At 36.4% G+C, this 19,428-nt stretch overlaps 2 protein-coding genes across 2 annotated transcripts; both read right to left on the bottom strand.

The window, feature by feature from the left end:
• Positions 1,038-7,991, bottom strand: LOC18781239 (biotin carboxylase 1, chloroplastic). Its single transcript, XM_007211484.2, has 16 exons — positions 7,738-7,991; positions 7,441-7,502; positions 6,689-7,014; positions 5,739-5,880; positions 5,241-5,339; positions 5,064-5,120; positions 4,248-4,319; positions 3,895-3,984; positions 3,712-3,771; positions 3,280-3,465; positions 3,097-3,189; positions 2,933-3,014; positions 2,646-2,752; positions 2,450-2,525; positions 2,001-2,110; positions 1,038-1,389 (listed from the first exon to the last, which is right to left on the bottom strand). The coding sequence occupies exons 2-16, from the start codon at positions 7,483-7,485 to the stop codon at positions 1,333-1,335; spliced, it is 1,602 nt and encodes a 533-aa protein (XP_007211546.1). The 5' UTR covers positions 7,486-7,502; positions 7,738-7,991; the 3' UTR covers positions 1,038-1,332.
• LOC18778345 (palmitoyl-monogalactosyldiacylglycerol delta-7 desaturase, chloroplastic) lies at positions 16,261-17,992 on the bottom strand. The gene is made up of 5 exons (XM_007211654.2): positions 17,600-17,992; positions 17,351-17,491; positions 17,094-17,234; positions 16,748-16,854; positions 16,261-16,640 (listed from the first exon to the last, which is right to left on the bottom strand). Exons 1-5 carry the CDS (start codon positions 17,894-17,896, stop codon positions 16,439-16,441), a joined length of 888 nt encoding a protein of 295 aa, XP_007211716.1. The 5' UTR covers positions 17,897-17,992; the 3' UTR covers positions 16,261-16,438.

Here is a 19,428-nt window from a genome sequence, read left to right on the forward strand (position 1 = left end):
CCACAAAAGGCCAATACAAACTAGCCACAAAAGGGCCATTACAATAACGGAGCGGTCTAATATCAAAATTAAGAAAATCAAGTATGTCTCCACCAACGATCAGGCAAGATCGAAGAAACTCTGGCATAGGCATCCCAACTAAGATTGCAAACTTAGAATGATAAAAAAGAGATAAAGCTTGAAAAAACCAAGCCATAACAATACAAATAAAACTCTCACCAAGGAGAGATGAAAAGCTCTCACAAAGGAGAGATGAAAAACTCTCACAAAAGGAGAGGTGAAAACTACACAGAGTACTCAAAGAGTCTCTGCAACTTATTCTAAACATAAAGAAATTGCAAAAAAGATGGTGGTGGAGATCCGACGCCGAAATGCAGATGAAGATCCGACACTGAGCCGCAGCCGCCAATAATGATTGGATGAAAATCATAACAAAACTAAGACAAATAGGGAAAACCCTTTGTCTTTGAAAATGGGGGAAGAGGTGAAAGGTGGAAGAGAGGAAGAGAAGAGAGGAGAGGGGGGAAGAACAATGGCTTCTTCCCCCCTCAAAGTGGAAAAGGCTCTAAAAGTGTTTTTTGGGAGAAAGGGGGCTAGGGTTTGTAACTTGGTCAGGGGTGGGGTAAACATTAAGCCGATATCACTCGATAAACATCAGTTATTGACATTGAAATAATATAAAAAATTAAACTCGTAGACAAAATTATGTTGCAGACAATTTGGCTATCTTTGGCTGCATTTGGTGTATCAAATACAGAATAATTTCTCGGAGATGAGTCTCTTCTTTGCTGTTGCTTCGTTACATTCAAATGATATAATCAATTCTCACTTCCTCTAAACAGACATTAGGCATTTATCCAACATAGAGTTCTTATGTCAATTTGAAGACCAGCATATGGGAGCATTGCCTCATTTAGATGCCACTACCGCTTATAACTCAAAACCTTAATTAAGGTTGATTTCAGCCAACAGCCTAACAATTAAATTCAGCCAAAACTGAAACCTGAAAAATGGTATTTTAGGATTGAACCTAACAATGAAGGAAGCATCTTTGCTTATTAATATGGATAGTTTGCAAAACCTCATCATCATTTCTACATATATAGGGAGCAATACAGGTTTGTACACAGTACACCCAGTTGAAACAGAACATATCAAAATTTCAAATGGAATTCTCACATGAAATGTAAGGCATGTCAATGTTACCAGTGCTATAAAAGTAACAACATTAACACAAATTAAATAACTAAAATACAAAAAAGTGAATTATTTGCCGCTTTATAAATGTAGTGGGTGTCTTGACCAGACGGTAGCAACTCGAGCTCCATCCATCTAAGCAGATGCACCAGCTAGTTCTTTGGCAGGGGCTGCAGGCACCAAATGTTGGGGCTGTAGGCACATAAATAATATGGCTTTAGTAAATATAACACAAGTTTAATGAATAAAAACCTCTCACAAGGGAAAGACCCACTAAAAAGAAACAAAATTTGTTATTTCTTAAAAATATAAATTGTGCAAGTAAAATCTCCACTTCATCTAATGATGCTAAGTTATGGATTACAAAGAAATACAACTTATTCAGAATGAGTCAGGTGACATAATATATTAAGGGCTCGTTCGGGAGTGCTTTTAGAAATTTAAAAGAAATAAGTGCTTTTACCCATTTAGAAGCGCTTTTGGCAGTTCCAAAAGCACTCCCAAACAGGCCCTAAATGCCAAAGGCATAACTACTTTCCAGGACTTACAAACTGGATGTAGAGCTCAGTGTCAAATAACTTACGAAGATCAAAAGTTATTTGACTGATAATACCTTTAAAACCCTAATGACCTAATTAGAGTTTGAAGCCTGTTTCTAGTTGACTTATTTCACACAAAAATTTAAAAAAAAAAATAGTAAACACCTGAGCCCCAGTCGCCTGTCCACAACCACCAGAATAACCCAAATGAAAAATCAAAACCTCACCAGCAAAATTATGTTCAGGGTTAGACTAGCTTCTTACCGCTGCGAGCTCCTCTTCGTGCTTTGGAATAAAAGCAGTATCAACCTTGCCATTTTTGAAATCCTCTATATCAAGGATAAGTTTATGATATTCAATGGTTGTGGGAACTCCTGTGGAATAAAGGCAATAACTAAATTAACAGCCATAAATAGAGATAATATTTATCTAGCTAACTACATTCACAACCGTGAATAAAGAAAAAAATTGTAGATTTACAATATGAATTGAACCGACCCAAAACTGTAAGCAAAAAATGAAACAAATACAACTCAACCCCACTAATATAACAAAGAACAACTAAACAGAAAGAACCCTGGGCCTACAGACCCTTCTAATATCATCCTCCACTAAACGGACAACACTTTCAATTGGCTCACACAAAGTACAAATATGCTGACACAAATAGTAAGTAAAACGGAAGGATTTCAACAATTAACTTCATTACTTACCTGTTATAATAGTGTCATCAAGAGCCCTCTTCATTCGTTCAATTGCCTTTTCTCTTGTTGGTGCCCAAACAATAAGCTACATTAAGAGAGAAAAATTGCCAAGGTAATCAGAACAAGAAACCTAGAATCTATAATTTTATACTGTACATATGTATATGGGAAACCATGGTTAGCAACGGTTTATTGGTCCACAAACCTTTCCAAGAAGGGAGTCATAGTTTGGAGGAACCACATAATCAGGATAAACATGGCTATCCATTCTAACAAAGGGACCTCCAGATGGTAAGTAGGCAGTTATTCTTCCTGTAAAAAAAGGCAGAAGATTACGTCTACTGAAAACGACCGTAATAAAATCCAGGGAAATCTCGACTGCTGAACTAACTCAGAACCTATTCATCAGGGTTTGGCTGCACCCCATAAAACCAATACAAGATAACAGAAAAGACCAACAGACGGAACCAGAACATAGCTATGTACACACACCTGGCCCAGGTCGGAATCCTTTAAAAGCATCTTCTGCATTGATACGACATTCAATTGAATGTCCTCTGAGCACTATCTCATCCTGTAGATGGAGCCACCTCCATCAGACATTGAACAGGAAGCGTCATATGTGTATCTAAAACTACCCTACTACAATTAATTACCTGTGTGTATCGAAGTTTTTCTCCCATAGCTACACGAATTTGTTCTTCAATCAAGTCAACAGAGGAAATCATCTCTGTCACAGGATGCTCAACCTGTGGTTCCATTGGGAAAAAAAGTAATTTAACATAACTAAGCAAAAAAATTTGTGCAAAACAAAGCCATCCTCAAAAGATTAGTTTAACCTGAATACGAGTGTTCATTTCCATGAAGTAAAAGGAACCTCTTTCATCCAAAAGGAATTCAACGGTTCCAACACCAATGTAACCAATCGATGCTGCTGCGGCAACTGCTGCATCACCCATAGCTTTACGCAACTCTGGGGTCAATGCAGGGGAGGGTGCTTCTTCCAGCAGCTTTTGGTTCCTTCTCTGAGATGGTCGAATTCAACACATGAAAAATCAATATGGCAGGAGTCATTGGGTTTTGCATTTCAAGGAAAAAATAGAAGATAAATGAATAATACATCCTAATGTTACAAAGAGTCAGTTATATGGTAAGGTTATGACCATTTTTGCTTGCCTTCAAGAAATCAGAACTAAGATGTTTAAGTTATAATAACTAGAAGAAAAAAACTTAACAGAGATTCATGCAAGCAATAAGACCACTTGAAGTACCTGGATACTGCAATCCCGCTCTCCAAAGTGAACAACATTACCATATTTATCTGCAAGAACCTGTATACAATAGATGAATCAAGGGGTTGCAGGAAGGCATCAAACATCAAATCAAAAACCAATGTCTAATTATAAAGAATAATATTTGAACAAATTTTACAGGAACTTTTATAAGTACATTACCTGAAATTCAATGTGTCTAGGATTTTGGATGTACTTTTCCAAGTAAACTCCATCATTTCCAAAAGCAGCTGCAGCCTCACTCTTTGCTTGCTGCAAACAATTAAAGTGAGGCAGAAAATTAAGATAATGGAAGCAACAATGTAATACAAATAATAAAACATTCATTTGTAGATAACAAGACCGACTAAACTCAGAACCCAACAGTTCAAAGTTGTAGTCTTAAACTTATTTAACATAAAACTTAAAAATATACCTCCAAAGATGATTTACGAAATACTTTCACAGAAGAAAAACAAAAAATGAAGGCATCAAAGCAACAAAATAGGAAGATAATGCATTATTAGGTGTAGTACCTGTAACAACTTCACAAACTCTTCAGGTTCTTTAGCAAGACGCATGCCACGTCCTCCACCTCCTGCCGTTGCCTTAAATATTAAAAAAAAAGAAAAAAAAAGCTTATCACTTTATAGAAACAAATCATATAACAGATAAAATAGTATATCGGCTCTGTTAACAAAGAGTTAGAAGGAAAATATCAATGAAAGGCCAGAATCCTAAAATAACCATTCATCTCATAAGTATTATAGTTCATTGAAGTCTTAAAAAGTTCAAGTTTGATTCATTAAAGTAGATAAATACCATACTAGTAAATAAGATCGTTTAGATTTTTTCTGAAAAACGATGAAAGCGACCTTATCCAGAGATCAGAGGTAACAGTTCGAATTCTCTATAGGTACTAAGAATTAAGCAGCCAACTGAAGTCTTTCTTAGCAACTCCATTCATGATTCAAACTCAAAATTTGAAACCCGTAAAAAATATCTTCCAGCTTCATTGAGTTAGTAAATTGTCCTAGTCTAGCACTATAGCAAGGTAACAGGTTAGGAAGTCTTTCCTAGTCAAACAGTTACAAATCTTGAGCGGCTATCCTACATAAATAGGCATGTATTCCTCTAAACTAACCTCATTGTACAATTGATAGTCAATAAATGTCTATATTATTATCAATAGGTTTTATTGATAAAACAAATTCAATTTTTTACATTAGAAGTACGTTTAACTTCTGAATTTTCAGAGTTGACATGAGAGGGTATGCACTGCAAATTCTAAGGCACATCAAGGTGCAATGAATTTTAATTATCATGAGATATACTAATACAAGACACTTTACCTTGATCATAACAGGAAAACCAATCTCATCTGCAAGCCTGATTCCTTCCTCTGTGCTCTGTTGACAGAAAAAAAAAAATTCAAAAAAAAAAAGTTGACAACAATTAACACAAACCAATTATAACCACCTAGACCTGGAGGTGTTGAAATGTATAATAACTGAGGGTAAAGTAGAGACCTGTAGTAATCCATCACTTCCTGGTACAGTTGGAACACCTGCTGTCTTCATTGTGTCTCTGGCAGTCGCTTTATCACCCATAACACGGATGCTGTCGGGCTGTAACCCAAATAGCAAACAGTTTGTCCCACATCAGTACATCAATTAACTAATGAGTAACTAAAGAGTCATGTGCTTATATCTCCATGACCTAAACGGATCAATCACTATTCACTGTAAGAAAGGAAATATTTAGAGAGAGATAAAGGCAAATAAAGCACAACTCAAGAAATAAAAAATAAAAAATTGTTTTAGGCTAGGATAAGAACAATAAATATCTTCTGAGTTGAACATTTTATTCCTTACTAATCACTAAATTGATAGATAATATGTCATTCCGAATTTACATGAAATTTTGAAAGACTCTACATTAAGTTATCAGGGTTACATCTAAAATTTGAACGAAGAGAAGAAAGTCAAAAACTTCCTAGCATGAAGTTTTTTATTTCAAATACTTACCTTAGGCCCAATAAAGTTGATTCCGTGTTCTCTGCACATTTCAACAAATGATGCATTCTCAGCAAGGAAACCGTATCCTGGATGCAGCATTGTACATTTCCGACTGATAGCAGCAGATAAAACATTTGGAACAACTAAGTACCTGTAGAAAGACAGATCAAAATGCACAATTCAACCATTGTCATCTGTAACAGAAACTGAGACAAAGGATAAAAAAAACACTTATCGTGATACAAAGATAAAGAATGTAGTGCACAGATAATGGTGCAAAGCAGGCTGGCATGAGAATGGCACGATTAAAGGGGTCATGAAAGGGGAAATATCCAATGCAGTGCCATGCCAAGCATGCATGGACATTCACATTCATGTCGGTCCAGGTCGACATATCTAGCACGAGCACGAAAAGGACCAATGCCAGGCATGAGCCATTTAAAACCATTGGCTTATTATTACTAAAGTCTTTGTTTTCACTTTCTTTATTTCAAATGTCTTCATGAAAAAATGATTATCTATTAAAGATGTTCTTATGTATTTTACTTTCATCCTTAATTCTTTTCGGAAGAGAAAAAACAAGTCATGGTAATGTTACTAGCTAAATCTTAGTAATTAAGACTAACTTCATAATAAATTGTAACTAAGCAAGAAGAAAAAAAACAATCACAGGCACTGCACAAATCCAGTTAAGGCACGACATGAATAAATATATCACGGTTCCTTTAGGTATCCTAAATCATGAACTTTAATGGTATTCAGAAAGAAATGTAGTCCTTTGTCATGGCTCTCTCTCTCTCTCTCTCTCTCTCTCTCTCTCTCTCTCTCTCTCTCTCTCTCTCCACATGAGCTCCATGTTAAACTATTCCAGTTTTCCATTTAATCAACAAAATAACACAGGGATAGGGGTTAAAGAAGAAAGAACAACAAAACGAAAAATTAACTGATCAACCACTTACGACTGACTGCTTGCTGCTTCACCAATACAAACTGATTCATCAGCCAATTTCACATGAAGTGCGTCCTTGTCTATTGTTGAGTAAACAGCCACACAAGGTATTCCCATTTCATGGGCAGTTCGAATAATACGAACAGCAATTTCTCCCCTATTTGCCACCAGAATTTTTTCAGCACGACATGTAGCATGGAGAGCTCCCCCATGCTTCCTGGATTTGAAAGTAACTTGAGCACCCCGAGCTCTCTGCCTTAAAAAGTTGACTTTATTTCCCACCATAAAGCTGCATTGGGAACTCTGGATCTCTCTAGTTCTCCCAAAAAATAAGCCCTTCCATTCACATAAGAAAAACAAGAACAAATGTGAATGAATAAATAAACCAGAAAATAAGTCTGGAGTGGAGATCATAATAGAATGGAGGATTCTGAAGACAATATAACAAGCAGACCTCATTGGTTTTGTAAATTCTATTTATCTAGGAATTCCAATATTTTACTTTTCCCTAATCAGTTAGGATCTTTCACTTATCATCTCTTTGGCTGCATTGGATAAAGCATTGAGCTTTTCTACAAAACTGACGATATAAAAGGTAATTATCTACCAAGCCAGACATCCTTCAGTCCATACAGAAATAAAAAGCAACCCAATTCTGTACCTAAGAACTTAGACTAACACAACCCAATTCCAACTAAACAGAACACAACCCAAGACTCAATTCCAAAAATACAATAAATACAGGGTGACAGAGGTACTTACAGGAGTTGGAGTGACAATCTTGCAAATGGGCATTGTGGCATCCATTTTGAAAACAAAGAGACCTAAGTAAGTAAACCCAGTTACACCAAAGAAACAAAAACCAATATTAGCGCCACTGCCATTGCAGAACAATAACAAAAGAAAAGTAAAATTGGTTGGAAATGGTAAAACTATTTCGACCAAATAACACAGTAGAGTGTATCAGCCAAGAAATCACAACCCAAAAGAAATGGGATGTTGCTGCCATTCTAAAACGATTCAAAGATTATAACTTTTGATACTGGGACTTCGAAATACCTTTCTCAATTGTCTCAGAACAGGATCAGAATGAATGAATGAAGAAGAAGGAAAGTGTTAGGGGACCCCAAGAGCTGTGGAGCGAGAAAGCAGAAAGGGAGAGAAAAAGAGTGAGAGCAATGAGAAGAAGAAGGTGGGAAGGTCCGAGGGAAGATATCAAGAGTTGAGTTTGTCGATGGAAACGAGGGGAGTTGCTGATTGAAACCTCCGCCCAAATGAAGAGAAATCTGTCTTCGAAGTGTTGACGCTGTCCAATGATATTCTGCCACATGTACAATTAAAGTTACACTCGGCAGAAAAAAAGTAAACTAGCATTAGAAATAGCGAGGTCTTCTGGATTGCACCGAAAACTTGGAGAAGAACTTTTATGCAATTATAATGTGATTATGACGAATTTTCAAGTTAGTTGAACGATGTTACATGGAAAATTTCATTTCAATGGAATTGGGTTCGAACTTACATCTTCCAATATTCAGAGGAGAAGTACCATTAGACTAAGAGTTAGTTGGTTATTATATGAGAAAGTTGAAACACATGACAATACGTCATTGGCTTGGTATACCATCACAGTTACATTCCAGCAAAGATAACTTTTTCTCCTGTATATGGAGCTTAAAACCAAGGCAGGTTAGGCTTTAACCAAAAACATTTGACACCTCTTTGCATCTAGTTGTATTCGCAACAGCCTCAGCAAAGGCAAAACATGATGCTCAATTTGGTGAGCAACATTTGAATAAATTGCTTGCTCCAATAAAATCAGCAAACTGTAGCCAACTTTCCACTTCCTCGTATAGAGCGACTCCAAGACACTAGCCAAAGGCTTTGGGTTGCGCACTTTGTTGACACATCAGCTAAATCTCCTCAAAGTAATGGCAAACAAGGTCAACAAATGTGGAAGCTCATCTTGGCTCACCAAGTTTGTGGATTGAGAAGCCACTCTTCAATGTTTTGTTTCATTGAAAAATTGGATTGCTTTACATTGGAACACAACACAACAGGCTTTGCATAATATACAAATAGAATCAACCACGTTAACCATCCTGATGAGAGTTGCCTTCTTGTTAGCAAGACTGCTTTAAACCTTGGCACATTTTCTGTTTCGTCTCTCATGTGAAGAAATTGAGCACTTTTCATGTCTGTTGAACTGGTTGTGTAAAGTGCATAACTAAAAAAAGCAAATTCTATGGCGAGCTACGAATGTTTACGTTGCATGGTTGAACACTAATTTAAAGGGAGAATCGAATACAAAACTTAATATAGAGATAATGTTCTTAACTACTCAAGTTACAAGTCCTATGTTATAGTTTTTATGTTGATATGTTGCTTTTATTCTAAACATTCTATTTATTAGGGTAAATACCTTTTCCGTCACTGGTTTTACACGAAAATTCAATTTGGTCATTGCTTGAGCAAAATTCCGTACTAGGAATATTTGCAGGTTGATTCCTCGATCTTCAATCTTCCTTCTCTCTCTTCTTCCTTGATCCCTGCGAAATAAATTGGAGTAAATAGACCAAACCCGTGGGGTGTTGGCTAAAGGCCCTCCGATGTCTAAGTTAGTTCGATTGGACCTTGAAAAGATACGACAATAGCTAAAGTAGTCGGAGTTTTCTCTCACGGGGAGATCTTGGTGGCCGGAGCGATGTAAATGAGAGGGAGAGGGTGAGGCAAAGAGAGAATGAGAGGGAAAATTTCGGCAGCGATTAGCTAGGGTTTTTCGAGTTACCTTGAATGTCTTTTGTAACCATATATTTATAATGCTCCTTGTATGCTAGGGTTTTGGGAGAATAATTCTTATTTGGTTAGGATTATTCTTTTCCAAAAAGATGATAGGAATTGTTGGGGTCTTTTTTTGTCCGAAGGCTTGTTTGGGCTTGTTGATTATTGGACTGCCATAGAGTGGTGACTCAAGCCTTCATTACCCCTTTTTCTGAGTTAGCGAGAACTAGGCCCAAAGCATCCCAAAGGAGAAGCAAGTCATTGGGGGGTACTCTATTGTTCTTCCAGCGGATGCGTGTCTTGTGTTGACATTTCCAGCATCTCTGAAAATGGGTAGAGATGATTTGCTTATGTTCAACAGAGATTGTAGAGCTTGGCATGAGAGTTTGGAGTGTGGGATCTAAATACCCATAAGTTTAGCAAATGAGAATTAATGCATGTGCTTGGCTTGGTGTTGGATATGCTTGAGTTTGGGGGTTGAGAACTTGTTGTCTGAAGCCCTAGCTATGGTGGTTTAAGAGTTTCAAGAGAAGGAGAATGGAAGGAAAAGCTTTAGGCTTAAAGGCTATGGTGTTTATAGCTTGCAGAGTATGAGGAGGAAAGAAAGGCTTGGAGTTATTTTTGGTGAGGCTTTATAGAGAATATGAATGGATTTCAAGGATGAGAAAGTAGGAGACATGGTTATGATGGCTACTGGGAGCTTTCAGCAGCCAAGAAAATGGTCGATGAGATGCTTGCAACAGCCAAAGGATAGAAGTTGATGGCTGAGGAATAACTATGATGGCTGCTGGCATGCTTGCAGCAGCAGAAGGAAGGTGCTCTGATGGTTGCTAGGGTGCTTATAGCCACTCAGAGAAGTGGGTTCTCATGGTTGCTGAGAAGCTTGCAGCAACCCAGAGAAGTTGGTTCTCATGGTTGCCGAGAGGCTTGCAGCAACCCAGAGAAGTTGGTTTTTGTCTGGGCAATGCCTACTAATTTATAGAAAGTAATGACTCTCTTTGGTTTCCAATAGGTAAAAGGAAGTGTTGGAACCATCCTATTTCCTATAGGGTAAAAGGAAGTGTCGGAATTGGCTTGTTTTCATTGGGTAATAGGGAGTGCTTAAAGAATATCTCATTTGCTCACCCACATTGGAAAACTCCAAGTAATGGGCTTGTACTTTGGTGCTCCCAAGTAGCTAGCCCAAAGTCTCCATTATCCAAGAGTTTCTGTGGGTCTTGTGGACCTTCGTAACCTTCCACACCACAACTCCTCGTGCAAGCCCCGTAAACCACATGACTTGGGTTCATGTGAGCTTGGTAGGTGATTGTCATAAGAAAAATGTATTAGCCTTGCATGGAGCTATTTGGCATGTGCTTGGAATGTTTGGGCATGTGTTGCAGTAGCTTGGGCCTCTTGTGATCAAGCTTAGAGATATCATATGTAAATGAATGGGTTTGGCATGGGTGTCATTACTTGGCATGGCCTAGATACTCTTACAATTTGTATAAAAACATGCATATTTATCCTTATGTATTAAATCGCAAAATATAATTGGAATTAGTACATAACTAACTTATCCCTTTTGAACGTCATATTGGGCTTTAAATTCTCTTAGGCTTCTCGTCACTTTTTGGGCTTCAACATGAATTAATCCAAGAGATTTGGTGGAAATTGGTTCCTTGATTTAAGAAGATATTCCTCTATTAAATCAAAGATAATTTTCCAAATTAAATAGGATTTAAGTAGGGTAATTTGTTGACCTAAGGAATATTCCTTTTTCACATGTCATCTTCTTATTAGCCGGCTAAATATGTGTTCCCACAAATGCCCCCACCTTCTGCATGGCGTTGTGAGGCATGGAGGATGTGAGAAATACTCATCGGGCTTTCCAACTGAATCTGGGGTTCCTTCTTTAAGTTGGGCTCCTAATTGGAGTAGGTTTTTTACTTCACCTAGGATGCCCAACCTTTATAAATATAAGGCTTCTCTTCTCTCTTCTTCAAATTACAAACTTATTTCCTCTACTTTCTAGCTTGTGAGAGAGAGATCTTGAAGGATTGTACTGCTTGTTGAGGAAAGGAGTTGCCGTGCACACCAAGGTAGGTATTTTTTTTTTCTTCTCAGCGAGGACTAGCTGGGTGGGCCCGGCTGGTTGTCGTCGTGACCAAGTGGGGTGGGCCAACTAGGTGTTTTTTATTTTTTATATTTATAATATATTTTGGATTTTCTTTTATTCTGCATATATTATCATTATGGTTTTTGACAAATGGTTTAAGTACAAACTGCAAAATGCTAGCTTTTCGTATTTGCAGTTTGCATCCATGAATGAGTTATTCAAGTTTTCTTTAATAAAGACCTTGGGGGCATGTTTGGTAGGCTTCATTAGGTTGGACTATGCTAAATAAGCCTTGAAGCCCGTGTTTGGTAAAATAGGGGACTAAGTTAAAAGGGATTGTGGAGTCCAACAGTAAAAAAAACCTCCTCACTCGCTCTCCTTATACAGAGAGGCTGAAATTGCCTTCGCAAAATAAGCCATTCGCTAAATTGAAACAGCGAGTCCAGCTCTCTATCTCGTTCAAAACTCTGGCTCTTTCTCGGTCGCGACTCCAGCTCTCTCTCTCTCTCGTTCGTGACTGCTTCTTCGAATCTTGACCAGGTAAGTTTTCTGGTCTCTCTTATTCCTTCTTCCCCTTTGGGTCAAGTTCGAATCTTGACCCAGGTAGTGAAAGTTTGGGTATAGCCGTTTGTGTGGTTTTGCTTTGGTTATTGTCAAAGTCTCTTATTCCCTCTTCCCCTTTTGGGCAAGTTCGAATCTTGACCCAGGTAGTGAAAGTTGGGGTATAGCAGTTTGTGTGGTTTTGCTTTGGTTATTGCCAAAGCTCTGGTTGTTGTCAAAGTCTGGGTATAGCTCAGGTTATTGTCAAAGCTCTGGTTATTGTTATCATAAACTCTCTCTTCACAAATCATGCGATCATAATAGAATTAATGGTTTGAAATTGTTCGAATGATTTGGAATAGTATGTTTCTTTTAAGCCCTCTCGTGTCAAGCATATGGATTTTTGTCATTCATCTTGTTTTCTCATGGTAGAGCACAAAGTTGCATTTAGTTTCCTACAATTTTCACATCAGCACTAGCTGAATTATTTTTTAATTGTAAATTGTTCCAGGTGGCGGACAATTTCTACAGACCCAATTTGAAGAAAGCAGCTCTTGCCAGGGTGAGTGTTGGTCACAAGAGTCTCAAGGTCTCCAAGTCTGGTGTCAAGAAGAGGAATAGGCAGGTTGTCAAGACCCCTGGTAGGAACAAGTGTTTTTTTTCTTCTTCCAATGTATTAATTTTTGAGAACCGATGATTGCTTCTGTACTTAACATAACTCTAATTGCAAACAAGATTTCCATTGCTTGTTAATCTAATTTTCAGTCCCAAAAGAGAAAAAGAAAGTTATTGAATTTGTAGTTTAAAGATGTTTTAATTTTAAACAGAAGTAAGAAGGAACCCATCTACTTCAATTGAAGTAGAACAAAACTTATGTGTGATATATCTGTCTTATGTTTTAAAGTCATTATCTTGTAGGGAGCTGCTTGATTCTGAGCTTGTTTACAATTATTCAGGATCCAAGCATGTAATTTTCTACCTATTAACTAATATGTTCTGTGGCATGTTGCTTATTTTTCTCGTGCTGCAAATATCTAACTCTTAGCTTTGAACGTGACTAGATCACAGAATCGTTGAAAAGATGTGGCATCTCTGAAAGCTTGACTTATGTGTTTTCCGCTCATTTTAATGCTTCTTCTGAAGAGGTAAGATCACTCTGAAAGTTGTAGTAGATCAAGCCTTGCATTGCTTCAGGATATCAGAAAATGTTAGCCATTTTGACTTTAATAAGTTAGTGATTATCAGCTCTTGTAATTTTCAGCACTATAAGATAACTAGCGTGGAACTAGGGATATCTTCTCTTGCTGATGCCATTACTTGACAGATTGCCTCTCGTGATGCCTTGTGAGAAGAATGAGGTTCATGTTCTGGGAATTTAGAGCTTCATTTGAAGATGGCCAAGGAAACAGAAAACCTGTAGCTTACTACTCTTGTTTTAGCAATTTCAATTGTCCAATGTAATATGTAAGTATACTTGTAGGCAAAGGTGAAATTTGGAAAACGTGATTATGCTACCTATACCCAGCAATGAACTAATGACAAAATTTGCTTGAAATCGTGGTACTAGTTTAGTTGTGAGATTGCTTGTATGAGAAAAATTCAATTGTTGACCATTATTGGTTTCTTGGACAGTTGTAGACGTACATATCTATTAGTGGGGAAGATGCGTAATCTTTCTACTATGTTCATTCGGTGTTTTTAGTTTTACTTTTCTAGCCAGGTTCAGAGAGACATGATTTCCCATTTTATATTTATCTTTAGAAGACTGGAAACTTTTGCCCTTTTACTGAGAAAGGGAAGCTCCCTGTTTGTTTTTTATCACCAAATTTTGCTGAGGATTGATTTGGTAATACTATGCTCTAATATGTAGTTTTCAGAAATGTCTTAATCATAGAGTTTCAGATGCAACTCTTGTTTAAATCCTAATTCTAGTTTACCAGGTTAAATGCAAGATATAAAGAATGTTTGCCTATATTTTTGTAACAATTTTCTGAGTTATCTATTGTATCCTCAGCCAACATATTTTGGTATAATAACATAATATCACCTTGTAAAGACTCAATTAATTAAATTCTTTATGTTTGCATACAAATAAAGACTAAATTATGCATGAAATCGGTGGAATTTATAATTTTAACAACAAATAAAAAGCCTTTGGTTTGGAGGAAAGAAATGTACATGTCAATTTGGTAATTATAATAACAAAAAAAAAATTACATTAATTATTTAAAATTTATTATTCTTAAATATTAAAATAATTATATTTTAGTCTGACACAGGACCAAACATAGGTCTTCACTATTTTTACAATCCAGTTTTTTAGTCCGACGCAACACCAAACATAGGTCAGTACTTAATCCAGCTTAGGCCAATCCGAACTAATCCGAGACAGTCCCAGGATTTAGTCTAGTCCATGACAGTTTGCCATGTCAAATTACCCATGGCAGTTTTGTAAGGTGAGCTAAGAACAGTTATGATTTTCTAACATACTTACAGTTCAATCATAACAATTTTTTTATCTCAATCCAATGGAAGCCTTATGTGTTTTCAAAAGTTCATGTGTGTTTGTAAAAGTCTTGGATGTTATATATCCAATTAACTTCAATAGTTCCATGTGAAATTTTGATAATAACAGTGGCTTGATTTATGGAATAAAGAAACATTGAGTTCTACATGGCCATTAAGTGATAAACTTTGAGTCTCAAATGATTATTGATCAAGTGGGAGAATGTAAGATTGCTACATGTCTGAAACTCACTAAGGTGGTCTTCTAATCATTGTGGGATTACAATGACTCATTGTTTATCAAGAATTCAATGTTTATCTTGACCAGCAGTCTTAGTATATGTATTAAGTAAAATCTAAAGGCTTAGGGATTCCTAACTCTATTAAGATTGGGACTCAAAGCATCAAGGACATCTCTTGGAGTTCCTTGATGGGCAAAACTCCTTGAGATAGATGCTTATATATAGAGGGCTCCCTCTAGAACCAATTACACACAAGCTAGAATTAGAGCATAAGGCATTGGTTTCTAGGAGAAGATCTCTCTATCTTTTGTGACTGTTTCATTCGACTCCATGGCTGAACAAGGTTAATGTATTTAGTTTTATAATTTATTAAGAACTTACAACAGCACCTAAACAACTAAAAATGAAAAGAAAAAGAAAAATGAAAAACCTCAAATTTGTGATAAATAACTAGGTTTAAGCCTCTTGTGTGCTTTAAGTTTAATCCTTTTATTGTTCTAAAAAAAGTTTAATCCTTATTTCATTACAAATCAAGGATCATCTTCTATTTTCAAGTATTTCAACCACTGGCGGATCTATAGAGGCGCAAGGACCAAGGAGGTGTAGCTCCCTCATTGGATAAAGCGTTTCAAGCGCCTGAAAGTTGTCCCTCCACTTAGTTTGGCTGTGCACTCCATTTGTTTGACAAAAGCCTGATAGACTTCCCTTCCTTTTTTGTCTGCATTGTGCGTTGCACGCGCTTATGTTTTTTTTATTTTTTTATTTATTTATTTATAAAAAAAGCTCTTGGTGAACTAAAAGAAAGAAAAAACAAACAAACAAACAAAGATCCGTACTGTAGACGGAAAAGAAGGTGGAAAACTCCTTCAACAATAAAGAGATTTTGCTTAAAAATAGAAAAAGAAAGTCTCCCTTTTTTGAGAGATTCTTTATGTCTACCAATCCAAATCCTTATAATAAAAAAACATCAAATTCATTTTTTTTTTACGTCTCCACCACCAATCTATTTATTTCCTTGTTTTTTTTTGTTTAATTTTGTTTTTTTTTTTTTTGGAGAGAACTACAAGTCTTTTATAAAAATTGAGTCATCAATTAAGTCTTGTGCAAAAAAGAAAATATTGTATCGATCAAGCTTTCAAATAAGTTAGAATGTAAGTCATAGTTAATCGAGAAAAAAACAAGATGAAACATACTATGATTTTTTTTTTCTTCTTCATCAACAGGTGCGTTAGTTTCGTTTTTGACATATGAATGACATTAGTATTGTTTAAATTATAAGGCTATTTGGTTGTCAATTTTTATTTAAAACTTTTAGCCTTTCAAGATTGCACTTCCGTCCAAAAATTCATGGGTCCACCAGTGATTTCAACTACCCAAAGTCATGAAACGAAACCCCTCAAGTCTGTTATGAATGCCGGATTAAAAGTAAAGCATTAATTGCTAATACAAGCATAGAATCAATTCATTCTCAACAATAATAAGGTCCACAACATGCATGAACAATATCATCATCACCCTAAAACAGCAAATAGAGTTTGAAGCTAGACATCCCATGCCTAGCCAAATGTCGAAACCCAAATCTTGAGCAGCCATGGATTTACTCTGTCTTTAAAGCCATCCGTTTCCTGTGAGCCTCGGATGGTACTTTCACATCTGTTGCCAGTCCTAGAGCTTCAAGAAATTTTATGATGTACCAAGTCAAGTCAATTTGCCACCATTCCAGGCCTTGTCGAGCTGAGTATTCGAAGGCATGGTGATTATTGTGCCAGCCTTCTCCAAGTGCAACCAATCCCAACCACCTTGAAATTTGAGTATGAATAAAAATCCATTTTAAAATTGCAACTTTCATTTCTCAATTATATATTAAATATATAGTAGAAGGAAGAGTACTAATTAATATAAGTACCAAAGGTTCCTAGACAGATCCCCGGTGTTCCATGTCTGATATCCCCAGGTGTGGCCAGCAGAATTTACAAACAAAGTAATGTGGAAAACAACCACCATTCTCACGCCCTGCAAATGATAATGAGTTTAAACTCAAGGATCTGTGCTAGAAGTAATTAGAATAAATAAATAAATAAATAAAATAAAGAATAAAAAAGCATACGTATTTATATATGTGCTTATAATTCTAGTAATAAGAATGGGAGAGTTTCAAACACAACTTTTCTGGTTTGAAATGTTTTAAGATCTTGTATGAATACATGATCAATTTATTAGAAATGAAAAAGAGGAAAATCTATATATCTCACCACTCCCCAAACCAAGAAGGGAAGTCCACCCACGGCATATAATATGCCTGCAAGAACAAATGAGTGTAGCATGAAAGTATGATGAAGAAACACATAAAATGGCTGCTTTTTCATGTCTTCAACATTCTTTAGTCCTCCATACTGCAAATTTCTCATTAAAAAAAAACAAATTAAGTGTAAGCATTTGTACCAAAAGAAAAAAGTGTAGAGAGAGAGAGAGAGAGAGAGAGAGAGAGAGAGAGGTTGTTTTTAATTACTCTTCCAAACCGAGAACTGCTATCAAGGATCCAGCCCATATGACTATACCAGAAACCCTTAAGTGGGCTGTGAGCATCTTTTTCTGTATCAGTAAACTGGTGGTGGTATCGGTGTGTGCTCACCCATTCAATTGGACTTCCCTGCAAACCCAAAACAACAAACAGAAAATCGTAAAAGTAGACCAAAAAAAGAAAGAACATAAACAACAAAACTTGCAAAATGTTTCTCAAAAATGAGATTTGACATACCTCAAGTGCGAGAACCCCACAGTAGGCAAACAAGTACTCAAGCAATTTTGGAACCCTAAAACTTCTATGAGCAAGATTTCTATGGTAAGAAAGAGTGATTCCAAAACCGGTCACAACGGCCAGCCAAAAGGCCACCAAAAACGCAGTCCAAGTGAAGTAAAACGGTGCAAACAAAGCCAGGCAATGCACACTCAAGAACATACCAGCTGTCACAAGGTCTAGAAGATTCCATTTCCTCCCCAAGAAATTTGCACAAGGGGTCATGAGAATGGTGACCCAAACTTTCAAAAGCCCCATAATGAGAGAGAGAGAGAGAGAGAGAGAGAGAGAGAGAATGGGACTCTTTTTTGAGCCAATGGTTTTGAGGATTGTATGAGAGACAAAGGATTGCTGCTTGGGAAAGTTGGCCATGACTTTGGCCATTACTTATAGTGAAGCAATTTAATTCAGAGCTGCCCCGTCAGGTTATGGTAGGTGATGGCATTAGACTTACTTATTGTAATTTCCCCAAACCCCAAACAAATTCAATTAGCGTGTTCTTTGTGTTTCTATTTTTAAATGAAAATTCAGAGTTAGAAAGTAACCTACTACTATAATTTAATTGTCACGTCTCAACCCAAACCATATGCATCATGCTTGCTTCACAGAGAGAGTATCATCAAGGGCTAGAGGCCAAACGTACTATGCAAACCCAGCTGAAGCTCTTATGACCCATCAAACCGCTTGAGCCAGTTTCATTAGAATGTCAGACAGAGTAAGAGCTAGTAGTTATAAAGCCTGCTTTTGACAACCACCTAAACAGTAACTTCAATACTTGTCCTTCTCAAATTAATTAATACTTAACTTCCATGTCGATTCAAAAGACACAAACTTCAAATAATATGAAACTAATCTGTCTCTGAATCCAAGGAATACTTCTTGGTTTTCATATTGGCCGTTAGATTTTATAGTGGAGAAATCACCACCATGTATTTGTTGAAAATGTGTACCTGGCTATTATTTCTTCTATGCTAATCTAAAAATATTTTAGAATATGCTATTGAACCTAATCTTCTTACAACTCCAAGTTTAAATTAGAGAGTATTAGAATAAATATTAAAAATAGACAATAGCTAATTGGTTGAATGATTTGTTGTGATTACAAACGTCAACAGTACAAAGTATACATATGTCCTACAATCAACCAGGCTTTATATCTAAGGCTTAGAAGCCGTGATCCACCTTCGGTGGGATTTGATCTACACAAACTTAATTAGGAAAGTAAATATATTACAATAAATAAATTGGGTAAATTTTACTTTACTACCTGGAAGTTTACCGAAATTAAGAGTTTACCACCTAAAGTTTTTTTCGTGTCAACTTCGTACCTAAAATTTGATATTCATGTAACTTTCATACCTCCATTATAATGTCCGTCAAGTCATCTGTTAAACGACGACGTGGCAATTAGTGGGCCTATAAAGATCCACTCATATTGCGGATGTGGATGGACAAATATAAAATATAAGAAAAATATTTTTCCTGTTTTGATAAGAAGAGATAAAAATTATTAAATAAATTTATAAAATAAAAAAGCTAAAATAAAATTATTCAATTTATATTTTAAATGATTTTAAAAGAGTTATAAAGTTGATGGAGTTTAATTGAATTTAATTGAGTTTGACTGAATTCTACAAACTCCACATAGATTTTGACTGAATTCGTGTATAGATTTTAATTGAGTTTGTTAGAATTTAATTATTGATTTTAATGGAGTTTATAGCGATGGAGGTGGTGGTGATGGCGAGGGCGATCACGGTGGCGATGGTGGTTTGTAGGGGAGGTGGGGG

Source organism: Prunus persica, chromosome G4 (genome assembly GCF_000346465.2).
Source record: "Prunus persica cultivar Lovell chromosome G4, Prunus_persica_NCBIv2, whole genome shotgun sequence".
NCBI lineage: Eukaryota > Viridiplantae > Streptophyta > Magnoliopsida > Rosales > Rosaceae > Prunus > Prunus persica.